The sequence below is a fragment of the Filicampus tigris genome, chromosome 9 (assembly GCF_054856515.1).
Source record: "Filicampus tigris isolate MCC_2025a chromosome 9, RoL_Ftig_1.0, whole genome shotgun sequence".
In the NCBI taxonomy this organism is placed as follows: domain Eukaryota; kingdom Metazoa; phylum Chordata; class Actinopteri; order Syngnathiformes; family Syngnathidae; genus Filicampus; species Filicampus tigris.
This window is the reverse complement of record NC_141225.1, coordinates 22322644-22347612: the sequence shown is the minus strand read 5'-3', so window position 1 is coordinate 22347612 and position 24969 is coordinate 22322644. Positions and strand designations below refer to the sequence as shown.

Genomic DNA, 24969 nt, shown 5'->3' with positions numbered 1-24969 from the left:
ATCTACTTGTGCCGATAAACCGCATCGCCTAATAAATCTACGGCGAACAGCGCGGAAATCCATTTTTATCATTTGACACGCGCAGCTATAAACCTGCTCGTAAGTCATCGCGATATTCCAGCGTCGTTTCGTTTGGCCAACGATTCAATAACAAATTCGATAATCTCATATGGATGTTATCTCCCTGCACTCGCAGGACCTCGTTGGCGGCCGAGCCTCTTGCGAGCGCAGCCGCTGCAGCGCCCCGGTTTGTTTGGCTCGCATGTTGTTCGCGGTCATGCTGGCGCTGTAACGCGCGCTGCTAATTTGCTCCATTTTGTCAGCAATGATCAAGGAGAGACACGAATGTTGTCAATGTGTAACGCGTAGCTAATGATGACAGACGCATACGCCTGCAGCGCGCCGAGCCTTTGTCTTTTCGTCGCCCCGTGCTCCTGACTAGTCGACCGGTGCTGCTGGCTAATAGAAGGTCTGCTATTGGCCTCTAGAGACAAATCTAGGACCAGTAATTAGACTGCACTTCGTACCCCCCCCCCCCCCCAAGCCCCATTCCGTTGATTAATCGAATCCCGCCAGCATCATTAACCTGTGCCATGCAGGCTTTAGGCACTGAATATTTGTAAATTTGGCCCCAGTGCCTTCATACAAACTTTTAATTGCTCTTTCTCCATACATTTGCGTCCCTTGCGTCGTTTTTCCGTGTATGTCCTGTCTGGCTCTTTTGCTCCCTGCGTCTCCCACCTGTTCTCAACGACCGCATCAGGAGAGGGAGCGGCAATGATTTCCTGTTGTCCTCTGTTGATAAACCTTCTCACCTTGGCACCTTGTTCACACTACATTACATTTGCTACTGTGAATTAAAGCACAAGGCATTAGCGTTTATTTAGTTGAGTCGATCCCATTTAAGAGATGAAATTCATTTGCTTCTGGAATCGCCTTGATTTAGTGTTGTTTATTTCCAAATAATGAAGCGTCCATGTGGTTTGTAGAGGGTATTGATCAAGCCCATTGATCGGGCCCCGCTTTGCATTTTACATGTTTGGCAGGGCCTCCGGTTTAGCATTGCATGAACATCTTTTCTGCTACTTTGGAAGGAAAAAAGGTCAGCAGAAATCGACAAAGGTCATCACTATGCGAATGTTGTCAAAACTTGCCGAGTGGAACATGAGCTCAAACACTAACCATGCCCGTTTCTCTCCATGGTTAGGTCCCGGTTCTCTCGTGCGTTAAAAGCGCCGATGACGTCATGTAAGATAGGGTTAACTTTGCTCACTGTCAAAATCATGTCAAGCATTTAAAGGGAGTGTCGCTGAAGGCGAGGTAGCGTCATATCATGCAACCATCTGTGATGATTTTGATACAAAGGATCAGAAAGAGATACGCAATATTGTGGCCGGACATTGTAAGTTACTGTTGCCATGGTAGCATGGGCACCCATCGCTGGAAGGATATTTTTTGCTGTATGTTCATCCAGTTTGCCATCCCCGCTTTACATGCTCACACGCCGGTTTTCTCACGACACATGTGGAAGCCCCTCCAAGCCCTCCAAAAAAAAAAAAAAAAAAAAAAAAAAAAATCTCAATTGGATAATTGTACAAGTATTGAATTTAGGAAATCCCACTTTAATAACATTTCCAGCTAACGATCATGCACTGTAGAATATGACAGAAACCAGCCCTCTCATTCGCTATTTCCTGTCTCAGAAACAAGATTTATTTCCAGTGAAGCATTCTCGTCTGTTCTCCTTCCAGAACCCCAAGCTACAACTACGCCCCTAACCCGGACAAACACTGGATCCTCCGCTACACTGGGCCAATGAGGCCTGTGCACATGCAGTTCACTAACATGCTGCAGCGCAGGAGGATGCAGACACTGCTGTCTGTGGATGACAGCATGGAGAAGGTAGGAGGGCAAGCAAGCACACAGCCTTTTCCATGCCTTGGCAAAGACACACACACGTCATCACAGAGAAGGAAACCATGCATATCCCAGAGTCCCAAAGTCCTCCGAGATCTGTGCTTGTTCTGACTGGGACTTTTTCATATATTCACTGACGCGCTTGTTATATCATCCAATTCCCTTTTGTTTTAATCTCGCACCGGAAAGCGTTTTCCTCCGGTTATGTATTGAGTGGATCGCTATCTCCCTTAGATGTACAACATGTTGGTGGAGACGGGTGAGCTGGACAACACCTACATCATCTACACATCAGATCACGGCTACCATATTGGCCAGTTTGGGCTGGTGAAGGGCAAATCAATGCCGTACGAGTTTGATATCCGCGTGCCCTTCTATGTGCGAGGGCCCAATGTGGAGCAAGGTGCCATGTGAGTGACGAGATGGATGCATGCACTATTGATCGGGTTGAACGGTAACCCGAATCAAGTGAACGGTTTGCTTTTGTTGCCATGCAGTAACCCCCATATGGTCCTGAATATTGACCTGGCGCCAACTCTGCTGGACATAGCTGGTGTTGACATCCCTGCAGAAATGGATGGAAAGTCTATCCTGAAGCTGCTCGACACTGACAAACCAGTGAATAGGTGAGCGCTTATTTTTTTCTCGGCGTTCAAAACACAATTTGAAGAATGGCACTTAAGTTTTGTTTTTTTTTCTCTCTCTCTCGTTACGAGCATTAACATATTACAGCAAGAGACAAGTTAAAAAACATCCTTAAAAATAATAATGCCGGATTTTCCGGACCATAAACTGCATCTTTATACATGCCGCACCCACTCTATTTTTTTTTTTTTAAATAATGAAAAAAACGATATAAGCCTCTCCTATCTATGTTGAAAAAATAGATATATACTGCATTTACAAAACGATTTTAACCAAGTGCATAGCGCCCTCGCCAGTTGAACTCCCCCACCTGCAGCCACATCCTGTTAATGGCAATTGTATTGTATTGTAATTCCCGTTAGAGCTCCCCTAGCGGTGGAAGAAAAATCCACAGAATAGCCACACCTTCATATGGTTCAAAACGTAGGAAAAAAGTAGCGGTTTATATCCGGAAAATACGGTAATTAAAAACATAAATAGAGTATATCTGTTTTGTACATCTACATTCATTTATAAATTGACTTCAATATCCTGTCCTAGGCTAAAAGACAATTAAACATGTCTTACTCTATTTGTTTTCCCTCTTTAACAGGTTCAATTTAAACAGGAAAGGTAAAACGTGGAGGGATTCCTTCCTTGTAGAGAGAGGGTATGTCTTGCGGCGACTTATGACTTTTCGAACATGTTGTCATTGGAGGCATTGTCCTCTGCTGACAACAGAGTCTTGGCTTCCTGGTTGTCTTTCCTATGTTTCGTTCCCTCTTCTCGCAGAAAGCCTCTCCACAAGAGGGCCGATGGGAAGGAAATGGCTCAGGAGGAGAACTTCCTGCCCAAATACCAGCGAGTGAGAGAGCTGTGCCAGAAGGCAGAGTACCAGACTTCCTGTCAACAGCCGGGACAGGTATCCGTCACACATATAGAACCGTGTGAATCATCTAGTTGACAAAAACACTGGAGAATAAGAAGCGTCATTGCCTTCAAAATCAATATGTGTGAGCGATAGAGCCCTTTAGTCGATTTGTTTTTATATGAAGATCTGCCGCCTTAAATTTACGCGAAGTGAAGTCCAGCGCCAACGTTATGTTTCCTGCTGTTTGCGTTCAGAAGTGGCAGTGCGTGGAGGACCCTTCAGGCAAGCTGAGGTTGTATAAATGCAAGGGCATGGCCAGTCTCTATGCCCCCCGAATGCAGGCTCTGATGGCCAGCGGTGGCCCCCAGCTGTCTCTTTCGTCCACTGCGGACGGCTGCAACTGCGGCAACGTGGGCTTTAAAACGGCCGTCCTGAAGCGAAAGAAACTGCTCACTAAGAAAAGTAAGCTTGTTTTTTTTTAACCACTCACTATTATGTAGTTATTGTTTAATCAGGTTTTTTTTTTTTTCAAATGTATTTCATTTACTTAAAATGCCCTTTCAGTGGCTTACAAATCCTTGTCAAATGGGGTATTTATTTCCAACTCAATTGACAAGAGTTTGAAGGGTAATGAAAAAAGGTGTGTCTATGCTGCCATCAAGTGGTCTTAATGAGATATGTCGTTTGCTTAAAAGCATGGCTCCCAACACTTTTTTTTTTTTTTTTAAATCAATTTTTTCCCATTAGAATCAAAGCTCCTTGCGTTGTCCTTTTCAGAGATCAAATCCAGCAAGTCCGCCTCTAGGAAGCGTTGGGCCCGCTCCGTGTCCTTTGAGCTGGATGGCGATATGTACGCAGTGGACCTTGAAGACTCCTACCGTCCCGCGGCGTTCCAGAACAACACTTGGACTTTGGACGGAAGCAGAGGAGTGGGGCATGAGGAGCGCGATGACGAATTCAGTGGCATGGGAGTGACAGCCAGGCCCACGGCGGACAACAGTGTGACTCCACCGGCTGCTCTCAAGGTCACATACAGGTTCGTATGTGCGTCTCTGCTCATTGGTGCCGAATGTTATAGAAGGTAAGACATCAGTCACATCAACTGACACCTTTGCTTGTTTCTTCTTGACAGATGCTCCATTCTCATGAATGACACGGTCAAATGTGACGGTGGCCTTTATAAGTCCCTGCAAGCATGGAAAGACCATAAAATGCACATTGAGCACGAGGTATGGTGGTCATATTTATCGTATTCCTCCATGCAAGAATAAGACCCTTTACCTTACTTCACTTGTGTGTTATTGTGCTTGTTAGATTGAAACCTTGCAGACCAAAATAAAGAACCTGCGTGAGGTCAAAGGACACCTGAAACAGGTGCGACCAGACGAATGTCAGTGTAACACTCACAGGTGAGTATTAGCACTTTTGTTATTATTATATTTTTAGTATAGTATAGTTTGTACCTTTATTTTTGAAATGTACAAACACACAATGTAGAGGTTATGAAACATTGTGCATTTTATTGAGTGAAACGTGTAAGTTGTTGGCAAGCAGCGATGAGGCCTTGTTTTTTGTTTTTTTTTAAGCGACCCAGTTTATATACGGCTCAGAAACTCTTTAAATCCTTCACGTTTCCTGGCTGGCGCTAGAAAACGCAAAGCCTCAACTTCTTCCACGAGTTTTCTCCATGAGCCATGACTTGATCTGCTTTTTCTTGATTTACTCCCCCGTTTCGTCCAAATGTTTGCGGTGACAATATTCAACGCTGTTTTGACAGCTATCTGCTCAAGAATAAGGAAAACTTTATGCTGGGTACTGGACGTGTACATACACTCAGGTATAAATTATTTTGTATGACTAAGGCATGATGAGCAGCGGGAGTCGGGTGTTTTAGAATTTTTATCTCCTTTCATCAGAATGCCAAAGCAGAAGACGCAGTGGCTGCAGAAGGAGCAGAAACGCAGGAAGAAACTCCGGAAATTTCTGAAAAGGCTCCAGAACAATGACACCTGCAGCATGCCGGGCCTCACGTGCTTCACCCATGACAATCATCACTGGCAGACCGCCCCCTTCTGGACAAGTAAGAAATTACACACAACTTTCTACTCTTTCTGTTTGTGCCTTGAAGGGAAGGGAGAAGTCAACCCAAAAATGTTCTTTACAAGAATATGTTCTATGCAGGCCCACTAGTCGAAACATGGCATTCTGATTAGTTAAGCAGCCAAGTCCACCCGTTTTTGTCCATCTCAGGGGGGCGGCCATTTTGTCACTTCTGTCAACTGAAAATGACATCACAGTTGCTCAGGGCTCAGGTAACAACCGATCCCAGCTTACCTGTTTTCTGAAGCTGAGCCATGATTGGTTGTTACCTGAGCCCTGTGATGTCATTTTCTGTCCCCCAGATATTCATTTCTCTCTCTAAAAAAAAAAAACAACCAAAAAAACGAATGAACTTGTCACGTCTGATTGGCGTTTGTTGGAAAGTTGGCCTATGTTTAGCTAGCGTACATCCCAGGACAGCTGTGACAAAAACAATAGTTTGGAACACTGTTGTGATTTCCGCTTTCCACCTCTCTACGCCTTCTCCCCGCCTCAGTGGGGCCATTCTGCGCATGCACCAGCGCCAACAACAACACCTACTGGTGCCTGAGGACCATCAATGACACACACAACTTCCTGTTCTGTGAGTTCGCCACCGGTTTCCTGGAGTATTTTGACCTCAACACGGACCCATACCAGGTATTTAACGACTTCTCCGGTCGCACATTCAGCCTTGGACCGCACACGCAATCAGAATTTCCATCCGGAAAGATTTGTTTGGCCTCTGTTAGCGTTCTGCATTAAGTTGAGTTGCGTTTGGATTGTTCCCGCAGCTGATGAACGCTGTCAGCACGCTGGACCGCAACGCTTTGAATTCGATGCATCAACAGCTGATGGAATTACGGGCTTGCAAGGGACACAAGCAGTGCAACCCTGAAAAGGGTGAGCCGAGCCGAGCCGAGCGTACGAGGCCCCGAAGGCAAACATGATGGATTGTAGCTTCTCCACTCATGTCAGTGGGAGACTAATGTTGCTTCCATTTCTTTTCAGGAGGCAAAGAGCGAAACTACTTTAGTGAATACAGGTATTTTTTTTTTTTTTTTTTTTTTCCCCCCAACTTTCCTTTCTTCTGATTACTTTTACAAACGCCGCAGATGGAATTCAGGTTACAATAAGAACCCGGGGAGGTTGCGGCTTCCCCGGTGTGTCTTTAGTTGTTTTCCTGCTCGGATTACCTCACTGACGTTCCAACTGACATGACTCTTGAACAACGTCTTTTTAATCATACACAAGATGAAAATGCAAGACTTGCACTATTCTCGTTATCTAATGAAGTCTAATTTCTGCTGTTTGTGTGTGTCTGTGTGTGTGTGTGTGCGCATGCATGCGTGTGTGTGTGTGTTTATACCTGTGTGTTTGTCTACATGCATTTGCTCTGCACGTTACCGTGCTGTGCATGCTTCAGGCCAGTTTATCGTCGAAAGAGGCCAAAAGTGAAGAAACCGTCCTCCAAATCGCTGTGAGTTTGTCCAAAGCCATCTGTCCTCTTGTAGCGCGCTAAGATACTACGGCAAGCCGTCTGAGTGTTCATTCGATTTCCTGCCAGTGCCCTGAATTGTCCATTTATGGGTACCGGTATGTTCTTTGTCCACACTACTAAGACAATGCCGCACGCACACACTAGTTGAAAGATGTTTTTTTTTTTCCCCCCACTCTCCTGTATGACATTTTTGAGCACTAGTAGAACAACTGCATGTTAGTAGTGAGGCAAAACTGCACTCGTTGAAAACTGTGTGCTACTAGTACGACTGGTGACGTGATAAAATTCTACTAGTTGACGGCAAAAGCAAGTTAACGGCAAGGATACAAAGGGAGAAGACTTTACTCGGTATACTGCAGTAATATCAGTTGTTTTTCGCAGAGGATAAAGAACGTATGCCTATGAGTATTATTTTGTCTGTCTACATGTGCTCATGCAACATTTGTGTTCAAATATCCGTTGCTTACAGGATGATAACGCCACAACCATATATGCTAACACATTTTGTGTTAGCATTAAGCTAGCAGAGGGCAAGTTTGCGCTGTTGTTTTAAATACACAAGCTTGAATCCTTTTGGCTAAGTAGGACAGTAAACTTCAACTGGGAGTGGCGTTAAACAGCTTGAAGGCTCTTTTTTGAAAAACTGTTCACATCTGCCAAAGTGTTGCTTGTTGTCAAAGAGTTTCCATTCACTACCACCATGCAGCGCTCGCATCTGATTTTTGCTAGCAAGATCATACAAAAAAAAAAATCTGATAAACAGCTCGTATCTGCATAAACTTTTAAGTCAGGTCATTTGTTTCTCGAGGCATCACTTCAGTGGGAAAAACGTCACAAGAAAGGCATTGTCGTTCTTCTCGCGCGCAGAAATCTTATATAGTAATAAAGGCACTAGTGGAAAAAAAGTCACTCATAAGACAGTCGCGCCACTAGTGCGCCCTAGTTGTTCAACTAGTGTGCTCAATTGTTTTGGTTGTGAGGACAGAGATTGTACCAGCAGTATATCAAATAAATGCTCAGATAGCTCTGCATAAGCTCCTCCCATCATCCACGTTTTTAGTTTGCTCATATGACCAACAGCGGGCTCTGTTGACTACACCTTTACCTGCATTGCAAACATGTCAACCTTTGCTTTTTCTCCATTCCGCCATTTTGACATTTGCAATGCAGATGCCGTGTTGCGTACTTGTTATTGTCATTTCTTCATTTCCTCACCTCCTGAGCAGGAACCGACCACAACTGGAGCCCTGCTGTCTCGAAAAGACCTCCAATCGGGGATTAATTTGCTGCGTTCTCTTGACAGGGGGCAGATTTGGGACGGATGGGTGGGCTAATCACCCGTTCCCCGTTACCAACCACAAGGGGCAGTCCTGCCGCGCTCTGATGACATCATTAGTTTGGGTTTTGATTTATTGCAGCGGCGCGCCACCCAGGCAGGAGGCGTGAAGAATCTGAGAGGATGCTCCTAAACTCTGTAATTATCAGTTGTCCTTCGTCACACATTTCATTCTGCCGTCAAGATCCATTCACCCGAACTGGGTAGCGGGATTCAAATGGGACAGTACGTGTATGCACAAGCCACTCCGTTTCACTGCTTGTAGATAAGTATTCGCTTTGATCAGCTTTCGTCCGTGCGACACTGGACTGGAGTGGACCGAGCCGTCGACTCTGCTGCTACTCATTCGAGTCACTCACGTTTGGCACCGAAATCATAGCAATATGATCCAATGGCCGTGATACCGGACATGTTGTCAGTGCCCATACCAATGCTTCGGGACTCTGATGTGTGAACTTTTCAGTCCACTGAATACAAATTGACCTTTGCCCATTATCCTTTGTACCATAGTTGAACTTTACTTTATTAATGAATGTCCTGAATGAACCCCACCCCCCAAACAAGCCATGTGTGAGGGGTCAATCAAACTCTCGATCAGTGTTAGCCTCACCCTGAGCACATCTCAACACAGTACTGTTTGAAAAAGGTCCTAACAAGCCCATCCATTATTCTGTTCGTCCAGTACAAAATATTTGATCATTGGCAGAATGTATATTATTAAGGCCATTTATTTTCTCCTTTGTAATGACAATACCACAAAGTAGATGTCTCAACCTAGCTTGCTTATACATGGTGCTACAGGATAACCATACAGAAGTAAACTTGCTGTACAGTTCAAGTTTGTAATTGAATGTATGTTGTGCAATTGATATAAATGTTTACAATATTTTTATAATACCGAAGAGGCGGACCTCATTGTGTGAGTTGAAACAAATGGACTCCTATTAAGGGGAATGTAGATTTGTCCTTTGCTTCTTTACATGAGAAAAGCACTTAAAAAGGATTCACTGTGAAGACATTAACCTAGAACGTTTATTATGTGCCAGAGGAACGACACAACAATGTGATGTACATGTTCGTGTGAATTAAGCAACCTGCCTTTTTTTTGTTTCCTCAATTTTGTTTTCTTAGCAGGGCATAGACCTGAGTGCTGACAGTAATTGTGAATAAAGTGTTGTTTGACCAAAAACATGACGTCACTGCTGTATGTCCTGCAGGGGTCACTGTCTGTCCACGCGACAACTCTTGACACACCTTCGAGCCTAAAAGTAGAATTATTATTTTATATATTTCATGTTTTTTTTTTATACTATTGAGGAACATCATTTTACGCTGGGAACATATGACATTATAATTGTGATGATATTTGAAAGTCAAATGACAGCGCTAAATGGTTATCGTGTGTTGCCTAGCAACCAGATATCGAGTCAAATTTGGGTGGCAGAAAGCTAGCAAATTAGTAGAGGCGACAAAAGTAATCACACTAACAAAGGCTGGTAAAAACAGAAGTTGGCTACTAATTCAACTCCGACAAGAATTGACGTGAAGTAGCTTATTAATGACGACAGAATCAAGATATTCCCCAACAACTGTACGGCCTTGTCTAATATTGCTTGTCTCTAAATAGTTAATGAGAGGGAAACTTGTGTGCACAGAAGGCTTTGATTTTGTGCCAAGCTATCAAAAATACTCTATGCACATAATTAACCGTAACAAATTGAATTAATAACTTTAGCACTCAAAGTACATTCCACTACATGCTGCTGACTTTCACACACTGTCGGTTCGATTCCCGGCCAGTGCCCCAAAACCTGGTCACTGCCGGTCGCAAGCCTTCATAAAAATTCAATAAAAAACGAAATGAGTGGGTTTCTTCAGTAGGACATGAAAGGAATGCCAAACAAATCATTTGAGTGATTGGCTAGTAGTGCAACACCTGAAAGATATTTCAGAGCCTGTACGTTTTTATTTTTACTGTAGAAAAGGGGTGTAATCATAATGTACTGCTTTTATCTTTCTTCCACCTGTCCTTGCCTTTAAGTACAGGCTCTGACTAATTTTGCCACCTCTGGGTACAGATATCCATATGTCTCTGATTCATATTTCAAATATAATAAAAGTCTTGAGGAAAATATTGAGTGGGGAAGTCAAGCCCCAAAAATTCTTTACAAGAATATGTTCTATGCAGGCCCACGAGTTGAAACATGGCATTAATATTGCGCTTGTGGAATGAGTTAAGCAGCAAAGCACCCATTTTTGTCAATCTCAGGGGGCGGCCATTTTGTCACTTGCTGTCGACTGAAAATGCCATCATAGTTGCCCAGGCTGCTAAACTCATATTCCACAAACGCAATATTAATCAGAATGCCATGTTTAGATCCGTGAAGGTGGGTACATTGCAAATACATTTTTTTTTTAGGTTGACTTCCACTTTAAGTAGATCTACTCACGTGCAGGAACACCATATTTAGTGTTATTATTTAGTACTCTGTTACTTTACCTCGTGATACTGCAAATGAACTTAATTGATATCTAGCTGTAGCCCATTTAGTAGATAGTTGAAAACATAAATGACACTGAGGAAGGAAGACACGTGGGATCGTGTTAATCAATGAATTCGAAAACGTCCAGTTAACTGGTGTTGTAGTTGAGCAAACTAGCAGAACGGCGTATGTTCTCCAAATATGTTCCATGGAAGGGTCCACCACAGGCCGGTAGTTCAGACAGTACTGTAATCGTCAACCCTCCTGTTCCATCCCCCCCACGTCCCACCTCTAACTCACGTGTGGGGGCGGAGACTTGGTTTTCGGATTCTCCAGTGGAGTACGGTCCCCTTACAACTCCTCACTCCGACCAACCATTCTGTGTACTTCGTGTAGTGGCGTTCACCAGGATTCGTGCACAGACCGCATTTTTAAGCTGTGTTTGCCACCCGTTTACCATGTGAAGAAAATGGCCGGGACTAGTAGGTAAGTTTTGTGTGTGTGTATGTTTTTTTTTAAATTCACTATGTAAAAAAAAAAACAAAAACAAAAAACACTGAAAGTGAACGGGAGCAACTTTTCTTGCTGCCTCTCGAGCAATTTGCCGCCCACAGCAGACCACAATGGGTCCTTGCAAGTTGCGATGCTTCGCGTTTCTTTTCCCTCTGTGTCGCTGGAATAATTGAACAACAAACATAGTTGTGTTGCTAATTAATTTTGTTTATGACCACTTTAATTGTGACGTTGCTTCTGCTTTGAACGTGCATGCAGTGTTATTTCTATTATTAGCGTTGGAGACCAGAGAAAGCTTGTTTTACCACAGCAACCTCAAAACTTTTGAGGCTTTTAGTCAGCCCGTACGCCGTTTGGTCAACTAACCCTTTGGTGTGGTTTAAGAGCACCAATAGCCAAAACGGAAAGCAAATGTTTCCAAGCCGTTTGCCACTCCAAATCACACTTGCAATAATGGTGCATTGCAACTGGGACTGGCTCGAGCTCCTGGTTTGAAGTTCCCCACATGGCACTTTCCTCAACATCTACCACGGCTGCTTTCAATCTCAGGTTTTTATTACTTTCCTGTGCTTTAATCCACACATTCGATTCAAAGCTACTGTAATGTGCGCATTTAATAAGATGCTTTTGTAACATGCAAATGATACCTGGGGTTGTTCTGTGGCCTGGTGCTTTTCAAATGCTATATTTAATTTGTGCTGTCCATCCGTTTTCTATAGCTTTTGTTTTCACAGAACAGTCAGACCTATGGACAGGTGGCCCTGTTCACTCTTTATGCCCGTAGAATACACTAAAAATAACATTTGACATGGCCCACTAACAACGCTAAAGAAAAAAAAAAACCCTACTACTACTAGAAACGTTTAACAGAAAGCTGTAACAAAGCAGTTCAATTTAGCAGCAGTCCAATTTAATATATAAAAGCTTATATCATTGTTTGTTTGACGGGTTTATTAATAAATTAAAGTTGAAGAATTTGAAAGTGCCCTGTAATGTTCTATTTGTCCATATGCGGCCCTCAGAGGTAAAAGTTCGGACTCTCCTGATTCATTGAACCTAACATACATGTTTTCAAAACGTTTTGTGATACAGATGTGGTAACCATTAGTCCACCATGCTAACGTGTGCTATCGTTTCTCAATGTTTGCGGCATGTATAACGCATGTGTAGATGACATTAGTGTGGTCAGGTGTAATTCAGATAGCCTCAAGCAGTTTGGCATGTCAGGCAAACTAACCGGTCTCCCTATTTGGTGCCCCATCCAATAACTGGGGTTGGTTTCTGCTTGCACATTGACTTCTTTATCTATTCGGCACTCTTCACGTCATGAGTCAAGTCAAGCAAAAGGTCGATTTGTTGCCATCCTAAAGCTTTCTTACGTCCTCATGGCCTTGAGGACATACACTCAAATAGGACTTTGTCTCACTGTTATCCCGCACGCTCATAATAATATGCTGACCAAAGAGAACAACGCATTTCCCCTTCTAGATGAATCCTGCACATACACAAGCAGGATGTCCATCCTAAAAGTGTTTTGACAATAGACCCAGTTGAGAGGAAGTGATTCTCAAACGTACATGACAACATCGGTTTGTTGGTGTGTCCCTGTCTTTTCTACTTTGTGTAGTGCTGATCCCATCAATGTAGATTAGCAGGCCAACACGTTTCATATCCATAGCCTGCCATATTGGCGCTGTAATGAGGTTAAGGTGATTTGCCCCAACATGTTCATCTGTCCGTGTACAACTTGGTTCTGAACCTTTTCTATAGGGAGGATTAAGGTCTGCTTCAACAGTAGGCGACTTAATTCTGTGTGATGGCTTACGACTGCACCTGCGCAAAATAATGCACAGCTCGCTAAAATCATATCATAAAATTGTCAAACGATGTTGCTTTTTCTGTTAGCATTGTTTTCGGGATTTTCCGTCCGCAGAAAGCTAAATGTCGATTTCCGTTTTGGAAATTTGAAACCGATGCGACGAACAAACACCAAAGGACTTGGAGAGAAAGTCGAGTCAGAAATTTTCTTTACAATAATACGAGGGGCAGTCAAAAAGTAATGGGCCTCGTTCAATTTACCAGACTGTTTGTTTATATTTTTTTCTGAAGTTTCAACAGTGTGCGGTTAAAATACGCGTTCAAATATAAACTGTTAAATAAATTGTTTGAAAGAGTCCACTTCCTGTCAACTATTTTGTAAATAACGTCATCATTGGATGTCCACCAGTAGCAAAGAGCTGTGATTGAACTACAGGTGTGTACCTTTCACATTTGAACCGGACTCTGGTCCGATTCTTGGCACATGGGAATCGATACCGGTACTCAGCGGTACCAATTTTCAGCACTTTAGTTCTGCTGTTTGTCGTAATAAATGTTAAATTATTTAACAATAAAAATAGAAATGTGTCAATTATGTTTCCAGATATACCATTTGAAAGAACAGCATGAATTTAAATGGCTAATCAGATGACTGTGACGTCTCGGCCCTCCTCGGCCTCAGTCCTAGTTCCGTTGTCACCGATCGGCCTTGTAAAAGTGTCATCGAAAAGGACGTAGGACGTAACCGGGCTGTTTCGGGGGTTGGACTGGAAAAGGTGCAATGGACCCACAGAGCGAGCATTAACATCAGCACCGGGCCGTTCTGCATTTCTAATCTTGGCGGGACCGCAGTCTGCACCTTTCACTTCCTCTCGAGGACAATCAGTACGTTTCTTTTCCCGTGTGGATCTGTGGTCACCCGCTGACCCCCTACTCACCCCGTAACTCTACTCTGGGATTAGACGTGGCCTCGTTTGTCATGTCAGCAGGGAGGTTTCGGGGGGGATGGTGGGGCCGCCTATCTCAAAATGAATTTTCAGACTCCTCCCGGTGATAGACGCGCAGGGAAAGGTTTTGCTAGCGCATACTGTACAGGTAGATGTTGGGTAGCTTGAGTTTGTCAGCCTTATTAGAAATGCGCCCTGGTAATTTGATGAGACGATCACAGGCAACGTTGGATGATTAAGTACTGTTCCATCCTAACAGGTTGAATTATCTTCTCTTGTTTGGACAAGTGACCCCATTGTTCTTGATCTGACAGCTGGTGAACTGGACAGAAAGGCCTCCGTGTGTGTTGTAAACACAGATCTCCTCCGCTCCTTTCCACCCGGCAGCCTCCGCTGCACATGTTCGCTCTCTTCCAGTCTTTTCTGACTCGAACATGCACACGTGTTCCTTGAGTAAAGAAAATGGGACGGTTTTCAGGAATGACACCGACTTGTTTGGTCAGGACTGGATGTAGTCCTGTGCAGACTCAAGTCTGAGACAAAAAAGGAGATGTAGAGCAAGGGTGGTTGCTTGTGGATGCTACATGCTAGTGGTAGCTAGCGTAATGAGTCTGAATTGAGTTGGCGTTTGTACTAAACTAAAACTATAAACATTTAAAAAACGGACATGGGATGTTCTCCAAGAACAGAATCGGAACCAATTTGTTTTGCACTGTGATCAAAATATTTGGTGGCGAGGGAATTCATGAATGTAATTCATTTTGGATTGCTGATTGCGGAATAGCAAAGGAAATGCTGGCTTTGGCAGAATGACCCCTGTCTAATTCGATGGCGTTGGTGATGGGAAACCGTGCCTAGTTTTGGATTAGGGCAGCTGTTAAAGTGCGTCACTCTGAACTTGTTGGAATCCCCTCCCCTTTGCGCCTCTGATTGGCTCGTCCTTCCCATGTCGAGGCAACACCGAGTCCGCGCCGAATGAAGTCTTGCCTGTTGATCTGACAATAGTCCGCATTGTTGTGTAGCATCGCGGGCTTTAGTGAGAATAGGCTGCGTTTCATGGGCTTTGTAATGCATATTGACCGTGAGCCGTCACAGGACATTCTTTTAACCCGGTAACCATTTTGAATCCAAACAAAACCACAGACTCAACTGTTGGTGGCCTAGATAAGAAGAGAAGCGTCACGCTTGGGGTTGTTTACGCAGGATCATTTTTCAAACTTGAAACATAACGTCTGTAAACTGTCTTTGGGGCGCATTTGCCATATCTGCCTGCCTGACTTGACAAGAGGTTCTGAGTTTGAATCTTTGCTCGGGCATTCCTGCTTGGATCTTATGCATATTCATTCCATGATTGTCTTCGGTTACTCGTGGCCTCCTCCCACAAAAGCATGCTTGCTAGGTCAATTGAAGACTCTTGTGAGTGTGAAATGATTGTTTGTCAACGTGATACTTGTGATATATGGACGACCAGTCTTGATTGTACCCCGGGTCTTGCTCTAAGTCATTTGGGATTGGCTCTAGCTTGCCGTTGAAACTGGTGAGGACGAATGGAACAGAAAATGAATGGATGGAATAATGACAGCTTTATCGCGTCCGTGATTCGGATCACGGCAAGGATTCTGCAGGTGCTCTTGTATAACCGTAGTTGAATTTAATAGAAAATGTTCCTTTCCTAGTTATACATCTTTCAGCCAGTTTTACCAAAAGAGTCTGTAACTAATTGTAATCATGGGAAAAAAATTGTTACGAATAAGGTAAGTAAGTAGGCAAGAAATATGCATACTGAACACGACAGTTAATACGAAAATCTGAAAATGAAGTTGCATCAAAAATTCCCGGCAGTAATCCCGCGTTGTTGTTGTGTAAGATACCCTAAACTAGTATTTGTTGAGGATTGTTCACACCCTCCAGAGGAGAGCCGTTAGCAAATGAATCGTTTTTAAAAATGGACCACATGCTCACATTTGTAAAGGCCGAGCATATTGCACTTTAACCAAAACCAGACCTTCAAGTTGTTACAGTTTTAGGCGTGTGGGCTGACTCAGACCTGCCAATCATATGCTGGTCTCGGCTGATACCAGATGGTATGAAAAATGTATTTCAGTTAAGTTACTCGTCCTGACTGAGTGCTGAATTACTTTGTGTGACTTTACAGCAACTGTCAGGAAGACATTGTTGGACGGAAGACTAACCTTACGTGTCTTACCAGTCTATACACTTGTCCCAAAAAACAAACAAAAAAATGAAGGTTTCCACAATTCCTGATCGCTACCTGCTCTCAATAGCCTTGTTCTCTCTGGTGTCCTGCCTGACAACGTTTTGCTGTGAAAGACGAGCCCTAACCCAGCGGCGGTGCGCTAAAAGTGGAATCGCACACCGACAACTTGCCGAGTGCTGGAAAGATGGGGGATTGTTACATGGATTCCGAACTGTCAGTTCATGCCCAGCTAACATTTGCTATGCTCATTTTAGTATGGATTTGAACACATCCGATCACAACAAAAAATGTATGGCAATATTTAATGAAACAAAAAGTGAAATCGGGATCACTTATCTAACAACACAATCAAAACAAGTAGCCGATGCCCGTACTAATAAACGAAGAGATTTTAAGGAAAAAACATGTTGGCGACATAATTGATTTCATAGTGGCAGTGCGGCCTAATGGTTTTTTCACAATTGATTATTTTTGCTGTCGTCATAATGTATTTGTGTCATGTAGCTGGCGCGTGGCTTCTGTAGCTTGAAAATAATGGAAAAGATCAACATGAACTTTTCAGACTTGTTGGGAAGAATTATGTCGTCGCTCAAAAGTCTTATTACTTTATTACAGACTCTGAGGGCCTGCCTTGGGTCACCTTGTAATTATATATAACACACCCATGGACAATTTCTCTGCGTTCTGAGCTTAACTGACCTTTGAGCCTGGCGATATAGCAGGAATTGGAGGTGCTAAACAGAAGGGACAAAGAATTTGTGTTTGACAGGTGCAGTTCTTTTTTTCTGTCATCTGAAGCATGTGCACCCTCCCCTCTCGGACTTTGACTGTTCTGGATGACTGAATGCAGAGCAGGCCTTGCTCGACCTTTAGTACACCCCAAAAAAAAAAAAAAAAACGTACACCTTCCAGCATTCCATAAAAAGGGAAATTTAGTTGAATGGCCGCTTCCTCTAAAGGAAAAAAAATGAATTTCCCTTTAAAAGCTACGTAATGGTAGTGTTGTTTGTAAGATGTTTATTTCATTTCAAACATGCAGTATAAAGAAACTGGAGAAATATTCCAAACCCGAAACTCTGTGTACTGTCAGTCCAAAAAGGAGTAGGAAGTTAAAATTTAAGGTGGAATAATATGTAGATTCTTTCAATTCCGTCACTGAGACAAATGGCTGATTTAATTGCATCTTCCGCTCGTTCAGTTATTTATAATTAACTAGGGATGTAATGATATCCAAGCATAAGGTGTTGTTTAAAAAAAAAAAAAAAGTCAGGCATTAGTAAAAAGACACATCAAATTATTTGTGAATAATAGCTCGTGCTCAGCCTTGCCTTTTCAACAAAGCTACTGACCTGAGGCCAGGTGCACAATTGCCAGTTGTCTTCATTAGTTTATTGTACAATATTTAGATAAGCAAGCTGCCAAGCGTTTCCATTTATTGGACTTTGTACAAGGATGGCAAACAACTTTTACACAAGGGAAAAAGTCCCAACTTACCCTGTGAGATCACCTTTGATCCTTCACCGCTTCTATACCGATTCATTTGGCAACCTGGTGAGGGTAAACACTTTTTTTTTAATTTGAAGTTATTTATTTTAAGATCCAATCTCTAAGGAGAAAGGATGGTCTTGTGCCACTAAAGAGGAAAATCAGGTTTGTAAATATACCAGGCAGGCAGGGTGGACTTTGGAACCTGTTGATGTGCTTTGGAGAACAGACGGCTAAGGTTTCTTCGGTGAATGGCTAGCTCTGTGTGAGAACTCAACCACAAGAGACGGTCCGAGAATAGTGTGTTGTTGCAAAGGTCAAGGGTCACCGTACGGAACAGCTAACTAGTAATTGGAGTTTAACCGGTGTGCTGGTTTTTCTCTCTCGCCTCACCTCGGCAAGTTTTTGGACAACTCCGTGTAGTAAGCTGAGCTCTGCCAATGGCTTTTCATAAGTTCAGGCAAAGTGGAAACATTCTTCTTCCTAATGGGACCAAAAGAAGCATTGTGGAGTTAACGTAGGAAATAAGAAATCTGTCATAAGAATACACAAAAGTGACAACGTTATCATCATCCAGATACTCAGTAACGTAAACGGTCAAGAGAGTGTAGTTGCGGTAAATGAAAGATCCCATGCCACGTTTTTTTTTTTTCTTTTTTTTTAAATCTGATATCCTTTTATCAGATTTGCAACACCCATTTGGGTTGGAAATGCCCACAATCCAATTTTCAAGCAATTTTAGTTTGTTTTGAATGCTTGATACGTACAACAGTTTAATCAACTGACCGTTTGAAACTCAGTGGCAGTCGAACAAAATGGGGATGAAAAACAAAACAATGAAAAAAGCTACCTACCAAAATAAAACAACCTCTAAAGGGGGAAATCAACCCAAACACATTTCTTTCAAGAATATGTTCCCAGCAGGCCCACTAGTTGATGATTAAAATTGTGTTTGTGAAATACACAAAATAGGAATCCACCCGTTTTTAGCTATTTCAGGGGGCGGCCATTTTGTCACTTCCGTCGACTGAAAATGACATCACAGTTGCTCAGGGCTCAGGTAACGACCAATCACGGCTCGGATTCAGAAAACCGGTCAGCCGTGATTGGTCGTTGTGAGCATTTGTGATGTCATTTTCTGTTGACAGAAGCGACAAAATGGCCGCCCCCCGCGATGGCTAAAAACTCTTACTCAAGCAACGCAATATATATCAGAATGCCTTGTTTCAACTTGCATAGAACGTATTCTTGAAAAAAATATGTTGGATTGACTTCCCCCCCCCCGCTGACACAATCTTTTCTTTCTTGTTCATCATTCAGTTTGAATTCTGCAACTTGCAGTGCTGGACAATGACACAAGGCTTCATGTTGGCCTGTTTCAAGTGACGGTATTGTCCCGTCCTCTGTGTTTACCGCTGCTGGGACGAGTGCCAAGTGCCATTTTGGCATTGATGTGGAACAATGGGGCAGATTCCATGAACTATATGCTGTTGTTTCCCTTCCACTGGGGGGGGGGGGGGGGGGGGGGGACATGCTCTCATTTCGAGTTATTTTTGGAGCCGACTATCAGTTCTGGATGATAGATTTATTTCTCCTCTACAAGGAGAACGCTGGCCCATTCGACTTGTGGGGGGGGGAGGGGGCGCAAGGTGGTTAAGACTGGCCGCTTATGTGATTGTCTCCACGTGTTAGTTGCTGTTTTTGTGTTGATGCCTGCAGGACCCCAAGGCAGACGTCTTTGTGCATTTGTCAAGCTATATTTTTAGTTGGAGTATGCACAAGCTTCTCCTTGACCCAGAAAGACAACGTCCCAGTGTTCTCCACAAGCGGCGAGTCCGACAGAGGCTGCATTTCTTACATTTCAAATTCTGTGGATAAGAACTATGTTATGGCCCTAGGATAGCTATGAAAAAGTTTTTCAATCATTCAGTTGAGTCAAGCTGTAAATTATTATTATTATTTTTTTGGGGGGAGAAGAGTCAAACTTGTTGCATACAATAATAACATGAATGTCTTATTTTCAATACAACCAACGGTGATTAAGAAGTAGCCGGAAGCAGACAAATACTCACAACTGCGTGCAATCACTTTAATTTTAGATCAAGCGAAAACATTTGTCAGAGATTCGCTAAGCTGGTGCCGACCGCATTCCAAACCATTTATGAACATTTTCAGCATAAGGCAGGCTGACGCGCTACGTTGGACTTTTGCTCTCTGTACTTTTTGCGCCTTTTCAGTCCGAAAATTACTAAAGCCTCTCATCAAGAATAAATGAATGAATAACAATGAGTTTTTGCTCTGCTCAGTCTTTTTTTTTTGTGTACAAGACTGTTCGTTCTGAGCAATTACATTTTGATTGCATATTTACTTGCCATTGTGCAACGACAGGCAAATCCTGCAGCACGTCAGTCCAATTGTTTTACACAATCCATGGAATGGAGTTCTCTCATGTGGAGTACTCCCTAAAGTGATGCTTCAGGAATTTCTGGACCTGAACCCGGACTGTCTTCCTGCTTATCTGCTCGTGTCAACAAAGCCCCGGCAGGTTCACACTCTGCTCAAAACGCTGTTTGTTTTTCTAGAGGGAAACAGTCCTTATGCAACCACAACACCATGTGCGAGGGAAACAGTCAGCCGCGGCCTCAGCCGTTGACCCTCAAAGCCCGGCTTCCTGCCGGGCGCTTGGGACACTGTCATGGATGTTGAATTCGCTGCCCGTTTCCCCCCTGTCATCGCAGCGAGGAATTTTAAGACGTAACGGAAGACGCAGTATGGAGCACACGGTCTCTTTGACTTATTGGGCTACAGAGATGGATTTTTACCACGCGTGGGAGCGCCGCGTGAAGGTGGACTGCATGTAAACGCAGGAGCAGGATGAAGTATGTGCGGGGGTGGGATTGACCGTTTGGCCGATGCTTTTCAATGCCCCATTATTTAGGACGCTTCCTGTCCAAGTGTCGCGCGGCAAGTCAAGTCGGGCTGTTCACACGAGACCATTTGAACTAATGGCACTTCTAAAAAAGGTGTCATTTGCGGCTGTTTGGCTATTTTGACGTGATTGCGCTCACGTTAATTAAAGCGGCATTGCAATTCAATGAATAATTTTTTTTTAAATCCACATTTAGAAGACTTTTTATTTGGATTAGAGGATAGCCGATGTCATGCTTTTTTTTTTTTTTTTTTTTTTTTTTAAAAGTTCACTTCATGCTGCCATATCCAATTTGAAAAATGCTTGGAAAAAGTTGCAAAATGTAGACATTTGTGGACACTGTGTTTTCCCAAATTCCAGGGTTAAAAGGCAGCGTAAGAACACCGTGCACATTGACTCGCGTAAGGTCAGGGCTGCTTTCTTGGTGTGTGGGTTTGGACCAGATGGCCTCCCAGTGGAGAGAACACAGACACATGGGTGGCTAGTGTGAGGGACACTCCTACGTCCTCTCTATGGTCGTCTTGCGTTAGTTGGCAACAGAAAATGATGTATTATTGTCATTTGTTGACTTGGTTACCAGGTACAGCAAAGTAACGCCAGGCTTTCCAGTCCCAAAAAAATGCGAACGGCGATGAGTGGCGCCGTACCCTCCTGTGTCCATTTCTGTGACCGGCGTGCGCACAGGGTGTGGACATGGCTTCAGCAAAGCAGAACAAATTTGACAGACGGGGGAAGGTAGTAGTAAACATGATATGCCTCTCTGATCCACAACGACACAGCCGTTCCAATTTACAAAGAGGCGAGCGGTCTTGGAACGTTTTCGGATCGTACTTGGCGAGTTCGCGAGCCGGTACTCTTGTCTTCTTCATATTGACAAACTTTGGCCCATGGCTGCCAGTGAGGAATACAGAGAGAAACAAGATGTCCAAGGTTTGAGGTCGCTTTAAAGTTTTAAAAAAAAATAAGGAAAAAAATAAGTATGTAATTATGGCAAAGCGGAGCTGGGGGAGCCTGGAGAGAAAACATCCACACGGAAATTTGTAGGAAAAAAGTAGGCATAAAAGGGGCGGGCGATTACTCGCGTAATGGATGGAATAATCGATGGGATAATCGATTCTAAAAGGATTTCTTAGTGACAGCCCTACATCCAATCCAATCATTCACACAAGGCTTTTAGTGTTTTATTTTTGTTTTAAACAAAGTAGTGTTGATAATACCTTTTAGACATGTGTCATCAATACTCATGACAGAGCTCATTAAGTTGTTCTTGAAACGGAGTTGATGGTCTGACTTGTGATGTGTGCATGGTTGATCTGTGCCCTTTTGTACTTTTCTAGAAACCGTGTTGTCCCCTTCTCTATTTTCAGTATTTCAACTTTTGGGCCTCGCTACTGTCTCATTTTCGTTGTGTACATCTATTCTGCTGAGTTGGCTGTTGGCGCTCTGTGATTGTAGCTAAGCGCAGTGCTTTTTGTGTTAGTGGCACTCGGCTGCGTCTGTTTGTCTTTGTGCCCTGCTGACTCTATGCCCGGTGGCTCACTGGGTGTGTGTCCACCTGTCACCTTATTCGGGACAAACACACAACAAGCGCCATCAGTGCACCGTTGCCCAGTACCTGACAAATAAACGACATCATTCAAAGTATTCACGCATGCAGGTAGAGCTTACACTAGGGCTGCTCCATTATGGGGGGGGAAAAAAAATACTAATCGCGATTATTTTGATGATAATTGAAATCACGATTATTCACGATCATTTTTTTTGGGTGGAAAATGTTTAAATGTAAAAAATATAGACAAATGTATGTTCTTTTTAGATCAAACCCAATGTAAAATTTGTTTTGTTTTTTTAAATGGTGCAAACGTATGATTTCCTTGTGTAAACAAATACAGTGCGTTGGATAGTAACACATTAATGATCGTTTTTTACGATTATGCCAATTTTGTGTAATAATCGTAATTGTAAGTGATTTTCGATTAATTGCACAGCCCTACCTTACACTTTTTTTTTTCATATGGCATCCATGCTACATGGACATTTAAAAAAAACTTTAGGCCTCACTCTTGGGTTTAGAAAAATCTATATCCACACTAATTGTGGTATTTTTTGTATTTTTGAAGAATTTGTCTTCCTGAAAGCGCATTTACTTATTGTTGTTGTTTTCCTCCAGCTCTGACTGGGTGGAGATCCTGGAGCCACGCTCCCGTGAGCGCATGTATGTGAACCTGACCACAGGCGAATGCGGCTGGGATCCTCCTCTCGGCGCTCCCGTTCGCCAGGCAGATGGCAACCAGTGGTGGGAGCTCTTTGACCCCCAAAGCGGCCGCTTCTACTACTACAACTCTACGGGGCGCCGTACAGTCTGGCACCGGCCACAAGGAGCAGATATAGTGCCCCTCTCCCAGCTTCAGGCCATGAAGCGCTGCAGCGAGGCCAAGCGGGCGGGAGTGTCCGTGGAGAGGCATCCGCATGGGACCACTGGGAGTATCAGCAGTGTGGGGAGCCAGAGCCTGTGCACCTCTCTGCCCGAGCAAGATGGAGATGGAGACAATCCCGAGACGGCTGAAGTGGCTTCCAACCCCGAGCTGGACCCAGCAGTGGAAGTCCGATCGCAGGCAGACGGATGCAGCAATGAACACAAAGAACCACAGAGGTAAGCCCGGATAATGCTGCAGTTGCCTGTAGAGTAAGTGGACTGGGAATTGGTGGTTTATCGTTGGTGCATCATGTTACCAGGGGAAATTGTGATCCTAGAATGTGCGTCATAATTGCTTTCAAATGCTTCTCAAATGAGAAGTCAAAGCATTATTTTGACATTTGACCAGCTGGGTCAATCTCAAACTGTGTTTCCGTCACTTATCTAGCAGTTCCATATGTTCCGTGCGTTCCTTTCGACTGCCTTTTGGACCAAATTCAACGTTTTGACAAATGGCTACCAAATGCTGAGAATGCTCAGTTGTACTCTAAAATCAGTTGGGTTAAAAAGCGACAAGATTTTGGGTCAAAAATGGACCGATTCTCTTTTTGGGTCAATTTCACCCACTTTCTTGCGTTGTTTTGTACAAAACAGTCCAATATTTGTAGAAAGCTGCCCATTTTTGGGTTGTTTTCTGCAAAAACAACTCAGAGCGTTGGATCATATTGACCCAAGTAGTAGGACTGCTCGATTATGAAAAAAATCTTAATCACGATTATTTTGGTAATAATTGAAATCATTCCTTAATTTTTTGGTACAAAGAAAGAAAATGTTTAAACGTAAAAGACACATTTCTTTGAAACACTATAATTATGCAAGTTCCTTTTGGACCAAACAAAATTCATAAAAAGTATTAGAAAATTTTAAAAAAGGTGCAAATGTATAAATTCAAGTATGATTTCCTTGGGTAAACAAACATAGTGCGCCGCATATAAGTGCATATTAACAATCGTTTTTTTTTTTTACGATTATGCCAATTTTGTAACCGCGGAGTGTAATAATCGTAATTGTCATTGAATTTCGATGAATTGCGCAGCCCTACCGCGTTGTGGATTGGTCCATTTTTGACCCAGAATTGTTATTTTTAACCCAACTGTTTTTAGAGTGTATGTTGTACACATTGCGTAACGCAACAATCGCCCCTCTAGCCTCGGTTCCCTGACGCAGAACGGCCCCAAACACTTAAGTCTTTCAAAGATCCCATCATATGCTTCGTGTTGTGGCCTCGTCTAAACCGCCATCTCCTCCCTTCAGATTCCGCGCATGCCACTTGTGTTTCGTCTGGCAAACGGCCACTGCGACTATCTTAGTGTCCTTCTGTGTGCTGACCGGCAACCCCGAGCCGCTCTGCTCCGCTGCTATTTTATTTTCCTAAAACAAATCTAGGCTCCAGGCCATCAAAGACTGTAAGGCCTCTTAAGTATGAGCGTCTGTGCGGTTACATGAGAGGCGAGAGAGAGAGAGAGAGTGTTGCCTGTGATTAATAAGAAGCCGAGCCGCTACATTCCAGCCGCATACAAACAAGTAACCCTGCTAAATTTTCAAAGGCTGTGCCTTGGTGACTTTGGCTTCTTCACACTCTTCGACTCTGTGGCCTTATCATTTAGGATTACATAGAAATAGAGGATGAGCTAATTGCTTAGTCATGGCTTGGGTATGAGAGGAGCGTACGGCAAACTTTGTCTTGCAGTGTGTGTGGGGACTTAAAACTGCCCACTGGGTCCCACTCAGCCCTGGTGACTCAGCCTTTCCCAGAACCTTTTCTGTCGACT

At 43.4% G+C, this 24969-nt stretch overlaps 2 protein-coding genes across 9 annotated transcripts in view; both read left to right on the top strand.

Annotated features, from left to right (window-relative positions):
* The window catches only part of sulf2a (sulfatase 2a), a 45223-nt gene extending 35701 nt beyond the window's left edge, over nucleotides 1-9522 (top strand). For 5 of the 6 annotated variants that reach the window (XM_086041954.1, XM_086041951.1, XM_086041950.1 and 2 more), the window contains 16 exons: nucleotides 1752-1902; nucleotides 2152-2327; nucleotides 2415-2543; nucleotides 3155-3211; nucleotides 3334-3463; nucleotides 3667-3874; nucleotides 4190-4448; nucleotides 4545-4641; nucleotides 4727-4821; nucleotides 5190-5249; nucleotides 5329-5492; nucleotides 6009-6151; nucleotides 6286-6394; nucleotides 6503-6536; nucleotides 6918-6971; nucleotides 8296-9522. In XM_086041954.1, coding sequence (XP_085898080.1) covers nucleotides 1752-1902; nucleotides 2152-2327; nucleotides 2415-2543; nucleotides 3155-3211; nucleotides 3334-3463; nucleotides 3667-3874; nucleotides 4190-4448; nucleotides 4545-4641; nucleotides 4727-4821; nucleotides 5190-5249; nucleotides 5329-5492; nucleotides 6009-6151; nucleotides 6286-6394; nucleotides 6503-6536; nucleotides 6918-6971; nucleotides 8296-8326 — 1897 coding nt within the window. In that variant the 3' untranslated portion in view covers nucleotides 8327-9522. The remainder of the gene's footprint in view (nucleotides 1-1751; nucleotides 1903-2151; nucleotides 2328-2414; nucleotides 2544-3154; nucleotides 3212-3333; nucleotides 3464-3666; nucleotides 3875-4189; nucleotides 4449-4544; nucleotides 4642-4726; nucleotides 4822-5189; nucleotides 5250-5328; nucleotides 5493-6008; nucleotides 6152-6285; nucleotides 6395-6502; nucleotides 6537-6917; nucleotides 6972-8295) is intronic. The other variant, XM_086041955.1, reaches the window with a different exon arrangement.
* Nucleotides 9523-11037: 1515 nt separating this feature from the next.
* The window catches only part of arhgap46a (Rho GTPase activating protein 46a), a 29447-nt gene continuing 15515 nt past the window's right edge, over nucleotides 11038-24969 (top strand). For 2 of the 3 annotated variants that reach the window (XM_086041235.1, XM_086041234.1), the window contains exons 1-2: nucleotides 11436-11873; nucleotides 22892-23374. In XM_086041235.1, coding sequence (XP_085897361.1) covers nucleotides 11830-11873; nucleotides 22892-23374 — 527 coding nt within the window. In that variant the 5' untranslated portion in view covers nucleotides 11436-11829. Of the gene's footprint in view, nucleotides 11298-11435; nucleotides 11874-22891; nucleotides 23375-24969 lie in introns of those variants that run through there. The other variant, XM_086041236.1, reaches the window with a different exon arrangement.